The 6,875-nt window shown below is 42.4% G+C and overlaps 2 protein-coding genes across 4 annotated transcripts; one reads left to right on the top strand and one right to left on the bottom strand.

Moving 5' to 3' along the window:
• The first annotated feature begins 6 nt into the window (after positions 1–6).
• On the top strand, positions 7–4,172 carry Su(var)3-3 (lysine-specific histone demethylase Su(var)3-3). Of its 3 annotated transcripts, XM_017635108.1 has the most exons (8): positions 7–489; positions 641–724; positions 831–1,056; positions 1,465–2,069; positions 2,129–2,568; positions 2,629–2,765; positions 2,802–3,167; positions 3,225–4,172. In XM_017635108.1, exons 1-8 carry the CDS (start codon positions 109–111, stop codon positions 3,824–3,826), a joined length of 2,841 nt encoding a protein of 946 aa, XP_017490597.1. In that variant the 5' UTR covers positions 7–108; the 3' UTR covers positions 3,827–4,172. The 3 variants fall into 3 exon arrangements, with proteins under 3 accessions (XP_017490597.1, XP_017490595.1, XP_017490596.1); XM_017635106.1 differs by having other exon boundaries at positions 2,629–3,167; XM_017635107.1 differs by lacking the exon at positions 641–724 and having other exon boundaries at positions 7–573; positions 2,629–3,167.
• Positions 4,173–4,309: 137 nt separating this feature from the next.
• On the bottom strand, positions 4,310–6,334 carry LOC108378800 (uncharacterized). Its single transcript, XM_017635104.1, has 2 exons — positions 5,759–6,334; positions 4,310–5,682 (listed from the first exon to the last, which is right to left on the bottom strand). Exons 1-2 carry the CDS (start codon positions 6,074–6,076, stop codon positions 5,554–5,556), a joined length of 447 nt encoding a protein of 148 aa, XP_017490593.1. The 5' UTR covers positions 6,077–6,334; the 3' UTR covers positions 4,310–5,553.
• Between the last annotated feature and the right edge of the window lie 541 nt (positions 6,335–6,875).

Below are 6,875 nucleotides of genomic sequence, written 5' to 3'. Positions count from 1 at the left end.
AAAAACTAGTGAAAAATTTATAATAAATTGTGAAAAAGTGTCGAAAATATGCGCAAAAGATATAAAAACTTCGTTAAGCAATAGAAATACGAAAAAGTGCTGTGTAAAATGGAGAAAACAATTGCAATTGGAGCCGGCGTGTCTTCGCTGGCTACACAATCAGTAGGGGGAGCGCCTGCTAGCACAGCGGTAACGTCGGCATCGGCTGTAGTTGGCGTTAGCAGTGTCGCTGGCACCGGCAGCGTCTTCCTCCAACACCAGCAACCATTGGCAAAGAGCAATAATATTGGTGGCAGCAACAATAACAATGGCCATAATACGAACACTAATAGTAGCTCAACACCCACGGTGACAAGCAGCAGCAGCACGGGCACCAACACGGAAGCAATCGAATGTGTAACGCTGATAAGCGATGATTCGGATGTGGAGGAAATGTCGCCAAAGCGTAAGGCTCCTACGAGCGTTGGTGGCAGTGGAACGCCTAGCAAAATAAAGTACGATGATGACTCCAACGATGCACAAGGCGGCGCAGCGGGCGATGAGCGTCGCACCAGCAGGCGAAACAAACCAAAGGTATAACCATGAGGTTGTCATGCGTGTTTCCCCTTATTATACATATATGCATTTTTANCCTAGCAAAATAAAGTACGATGATGACTCCAACGATGCACAAGGCGGCGCTGCGGGCGATGAGCGTCGCACCAGCAGGCGAAACAAACCAAAGGTATAACCATGAGGTTGTCATGCGTGTTTCCCCTTGTTTAAAAGCGATTTTACATTGCTTGCGGATTATCGTTTAACATTATACATATATGCATTTTTGATTACAGGTTGATTACTACAACAAGCCAACGGGTGGTAATACGGACTCTGGTGATAAACCGAGCACTCCTTCGAGCTCATCTGCCACTGGTGGTGTTGAAAGGCGTTCAGAAAGCAGCAAAACGCGCAAAACAGAAACAACGCGCAGTCCATTTCCCAAGGAAATCACAGATCCCCGTGAGGCAGCAGCAGCCGCTGCAGAAGCTTATAAAGAAATTTTGACAGGCTTAGAAGGTGCAGCATTTCAGTCCCGTCTACCATTCGATAAGATGACATCAAATGAGGCCGCCTGTTTTCCTGACATCACCAAGACCGGCTTGGTGGCACAACGTGTTTTTCTAAACATACGCAACCGCCTTTTGCAAATGTGGATCGAGAATCCAAAGCAGCAGCTTATTGTGGAAAATGCTATAAGAGATATGGAGCCACCATTCGACAGCGATCCAAACCTANTGTTTTCCTGACATCACCAAGACCGGCTTGGTGGCACAACGTGTTTTTCTGAACATTCGCAACCGCCTTTTGCAAATGTGGATCGAGAATCCAAAGCAGCAGCTTATTGTAGAAAACGCTATAAGAGATATGGAGCCACCATTCGACAGCGATCCGAACCTGNTAAAGAAATTTTGACAGGCTTAGAAGGTGCAGCATTTCAGTCCCGTCTACCATTCGATAAGATGACATCAAATGAGGCCGCCTGTTTTCCTGACATCACCAAGACCGGCTTGGTGGCACAACGTGTTTTTCTGAACATTCGCAACCGCCTTTTGCAAATGTGGATCGAGAATCCAAAGCAGCAGCTTATTGTAGAAAACGCTATAAGAGATATGGAGCCACCATTCGACAGCGATCCAAACCTGGTGAAGCGCGTACACTCGTTCCTGGAGCGGCATGGTTTTATTAACTTTGGCATTTTTAAACGTTTGCGCCCCATACCTACCAAGAAGTTGGGCAAAGTTATAGTAATTGGAGCAGGCATCTCAGGGTTAGCGGCTGCTCAGCAGCTACAGCAATTCGGCATGGATGTCATTGTGTTAGAAGCGCGTGATCGGGTTGGTGGACGTATTGCTACTTTTCGCAAGAATAACTATATTGCTGATTTGGGCGCTATGGTAGTAACAGGTGTTTGGGGCAATCCAATGACTATACTTAGCAAACAAATCGGCATGGAGATGGTACCAATTAGGCAAGCATGTCCGCTGTATGGAGCTTGCGGAAAACCTGTGCCCAAGCATAAAGACGATATGGTGTGCAATAATAATACATACTAAGTATAATTTATCTTATAAATATTATTCTTTTTCAGGTTGAGCGTGAATTCAATCGACTTCTGGAGTCCGCCAGTTATCTGTCTCATCAGCTGGATTTTAACTATGCCAACGATGACCCTATATCATTGGGTCGTGCACTTGAATGGATCATTAAGTTGCAAGAGAAGGCGGTAAAAGAAAAGCACGTGCAACACCTGACGATGCTCGCTGAAGCACAACGTGCGGTCATCGCATGCCAGACCCATGTTTCGGAATTATTAGCCAAAATACAAAAGTACAAGGATACACATGCAAAACTTATAAAATCACGACCACAACGCAGTGGAGATGGTGATGCGCTATGGGTTGAACATGAGTTTGAAATACGTTCCACTCATTTTGAGTGGACCAAAGCTTGTAAGGAGTATGATGAACTTATCAAAGAAGAAGAGGTACTGCAAGCTAAATTGAAGGAAATTGAGAGCAACCCTCCTAGGTGTGTACAATAAAATATATTTTGTCTTTTGCCAGCTAATGTTCTTATTCCTCTTCCTAGTGATGTATACCTCTCGTCTAAGGATCGTCAAATACTCGACTGGCACTTTGCGAATCTGGAATTCGCCAATGCCACACCACTCAGTAATCTATCCCTTAAGCATTGGGATCAAGATGATGATTTCGAGTTTATCGGCAATCACACAACAGTACGCAATGGTTACTCTTGCGTACCAATAGCTTTGACAGAAGGTTTAGATATACGCGTAAATACCGCCGTAAAGACGATCAAATATTTCCCTACTGGCGTGGAAATTGTAACTGAAAACTTGAAGACAAACAATTCCTCCGTTACATACAAGGCAGACATCGCGCTCTGCACCCTAACGCTAGGTGTGCTAAAGATAGCCACCACCAAAGTGCAATCACAACAAGTAAATACCGTAAAGTTTGAGCCACCATTGCCCGATTGGAAGCAATCAGCTATACAGCGATTAGGTTTTGGCAATTTGAATAAAGTTGTGCTCTGCTTCGACCGCATCTTCTGGGATCCGAATACAAATTTGTTTGGTCATGTAGGCAGCACAACTGCTAGTCGCGGTAGTTTTTAAATTATATAATTTTTTGTGGTCACTTCGTTACTCATTGCTTTTCCAGGTGAACTCTTTCTGTTCTGGAGCATTTCGCAATCGCCGGTGTTGCTCGCCTTGGTAGCTGGTCAATCGGCCGCTATAATGGAGAATGTATCGGACGATGTTATCGTCGGTCGCTGCATTGCTGTGTTGAAAGGTATTTTCGGCAATGGTTCCGTACCTCAGCCCAAAGAAACTGTGGTTACACGTTGGCGAGCAGATGCCTGGGCACGTGGCTCCTATAGCTTTGTATCGGTTGGGTCCTCTGGCAGTGATTATGATTTGCTCGCTTCACCAGTCATACCACCGAATCCGGCAAACACGAATGCCAATCAGGAGCAAGACGAACTTCCACGTTTATTCTTCGCAGGCGAGCACACCATACGCAACTATCCCGCCACAGTGCATGGTGCCTTCTTGAGTGGACTTCGTGAAGCGGGTCGCATTGCAGACTATTATTTGGGTTACCCAGAGGGCACACCCCCCGACATCGGTTACTCAGTTGTTGAAGCGGCCAATACAGCATCTGTGGGTGGCAATGTGGATATTGTTGATATAGCCCATTCAACAGACTCATCCTCAAAGACTTCTGAAGAGAAATCGAACACTGCCGACTCTAATGAATAAAACTATTGTAATAAGAAAGCATTAGCAATGTAAATGTGTGTCTGCGTGCGACCGTGCGAAGTAGCGCATTTTTGCTAACCTACATTCATTACACAGCTTGATTTTTTACATCAATATCATATGTGTATATGTATGTCTTTTAATATAGTTATAGTTATATTTTAACGCATTAATTTAAACCATTGAATACATAGTTAGAATCACCCACGCACGGTTTGTGGGAAGTCAATTTTTATACAATTAACTATGAATTAAAGGTAAATGATATACATACTATTTGGCTGTCCATTTTATTTTCTTGAATTCAACCCCGACTACAGCAGTTTATAAAAAGATTTTAGACAAATATAAATAAATATTGGACAACATATCAAATTAATATTAGCTGTTTATTCGTTGCATAACTGTTAATGTCAGACGCATATGGAAATTCCCGCAGCCGTGTGTGAGCTATTGCTACTTGGAGCTCACAAGCCCAACATTTTTATTTATATTTTAGTTTTGAATCGCAATTACACATATTCTCTATTCCCTAATCTTTATTACACACATTCTCTTATCATTAATGCATTTAAATAATACATACTAATTATAAACCTAAACTTTTTAAAAACAATGAATTCCACCTAATTCAAATCCCCAAAAATTACATTCTAATTTCTGAAAGTATTTTCTGTATTTTCGAAAAACGACATGAGTTGGAGGTAGCAAATCAACCAAAACCAAGGTTTGGTCGTCGTTGTCATACCAATGTAATTTTACACGGATTGTTTCTAAGTTGATATGTAGCGTAACTTTCCTTCTATGACTTTCGTTAATCAGATAATGCGTCGGACCTTGCTTAATTTAGAACAGTAGCAAATGTGTTTGTTCAAGAAGATACCAGAGGAATATTATTTATTATTTTCCAAGTTCAAATACTACTGCAATCTCACCCACGTTGCAACCACGGTTATTATTTCAGCATGCGTTGAAATAAAAAAGATGAAGCACTCTCAACTCCATGCTGACATTGTAAAACGTCCTTTTTGTAACGAAAATGTTTGTTTTCTTTTTTCCCGATAACATGATTGGCCACCGATTTAGTCGTTGTCGTAAAACTCAACCAACGGGAGGGCCAAGAAGTGTGCCACGTCGGAAGGTGCCTCTGCTAAACTGGTTTATCTCCTCTTTAAAGGACTTTATTGGACTCAGCATACGGTGTGGAATATGTGGTTGGAGAAATACTTCATTGCTTAGTTATGTTGTTGATCCCAGTAGTGTCTCGCCGCAAGCCCCATCCAAACAAAATTTTCAATATATCGCACATTTGCGTCCTTGCCCTGACGTATGAGGACGAGACATCCAAGGATCACTTTTAAATATGAGAGCTTGGAGTGCACCTACGAGTGTGGTTCCTGTTGCCATAACAAAATCTCGCTAGACAATTTCAATGCCAGGGAAGGGATATTTGCCGCCAATGTCGGAAAATACATTCTATGTGATGAAATAATCGACTGAGGCTGATCGACTTCGTCGGGGACCGAAAAATGGTAGTCTGCGGCACTGGATTTCAGCTAAATTCAGCGACTTATCCTTATTAATATTAAGGTAACGATATACTCAAGACCAAATATATGTACTATGTAGTTATACAGGTATATCACGTACGCTTTATTTCGCGTATTAAATGTACAAGAAATAAATGTGAGACAAAAATTTTAAAAGATCAAAAGAAGCGCTTAAGTCTAATGGCGGCGGCGACGACTGCGTGAACGTGATTTCCGCCGCCGATTACGTCTCGCCTTTGCCATGCGATGTTTACGACATTGACTACAGTCTGACACGCCGCCATCGTTGTCGTTCGCGGCCGTTGGCTAGAAACAGGAAGTAACAGAAATTAATGCAGAATACTGTATGTACACATTTATTATATGCCAATTAAAAATCGACCCTCCATCCACTTACCTGTCGCATTCTGTGCGATCTTCTTGCTGATGCGAGGCTTTCGGCGCTGGAGCTGAAGTTGGTCGCATCGTCAGACATGCCATCATAACAGCCGGCATCATGACGACCATATTTTCGGGTACTACCGCGCGTACTCGTGTTTTTCGCTTCCGACTGTGTGTTCATTTCAACGCCATTGCTACTTCCAATGGAGGTAGTTGAAGGTGGTGGTTCCGCACTTCCGGCCACCGCTTCTTGTGATGGGTTAAACTTCAACATATGTATGTATGTACCTGAAACTGTTTTACTTTTCCACAATAACATATATTGTTAAAACTCGAGTAATTTTGCGCTAAAAACTTTTGATTTGTATAAGCAAATATTAATTGAAATATAAGAAAAAATTTTATTTTATGTGTCACAATTTTGATGACCTACTATCTTAACGATAACTGTAGTATCTCACATGCATTTAAGCAAAGTGGTTATTGGAATGATCGCTTTTTATTGTTGTGCTTAACAATATCTTTCCCTCACATTGCCAAAGGCTCATTCATACATGCATACCTTAGCCTTAGCAAAACCAGATGTTATGATAACACCTTTTTTTTGGTAGCCTAGGGAGTGGGCCACAAGGTATATGTTGCTCACGGAATACGGCACCCTCTACATACCCAATCTACAACTCGCCGAACAAGCTATCCGGTCAGGCAGTATCGAGCTCGCAATATTTATTGTACATATTTACATGTAGGATCGATATCATAGAGAGGCGGCATCTTGGCCGGATCCCCGCATTAGGGATCTCAACTTAAGGAATCAGCAACTGTAAAACCAGCATCAGCGGAAAAGTGTCCAACCCCACGAAGCGCGATGGCAGAGTGGAAATCATATTTTTATGGGCCTCGTCGTTTAGAGGAAATGTTCCTTCTATTTTAGCCGGTAATTCGCACTACATCCCTCGGTAAAATAAATAAAAAAAGCGTCAGTTCAGGTACTCCTGAAATTTTAATGCGCAAGCATAATTATCCCGAATTTATAACGACAGTGTCCGAAACTGGGCCGTGAACTGTCGTCCCAGAGATGTTCCTTTCTACACACAAAAAGGAACTACAGATTTTCT

Source organism: Rhagoletis zephyria, unplaced genomic scaffold, assembly GCF_001687245.7.
Source record: "Rhagoletis zephyria isolate East Lansing unplaced genomic scaffold, Rhagoletis_zephyria_1.1 Rzeph_scaffold_14969, whole genome shotgun sequence".
Lineage (NCBI taxonomy): Eukaryota > Metazoa > Arthropoda > Insecta > Diptera > Tephritidae > Rhagoletis > Rhagoletis zephyria.
Note: the sequence above shows the minus strand (reverse complement) of the source record. Positions and strands in the feature narration are given on the sequence as shown.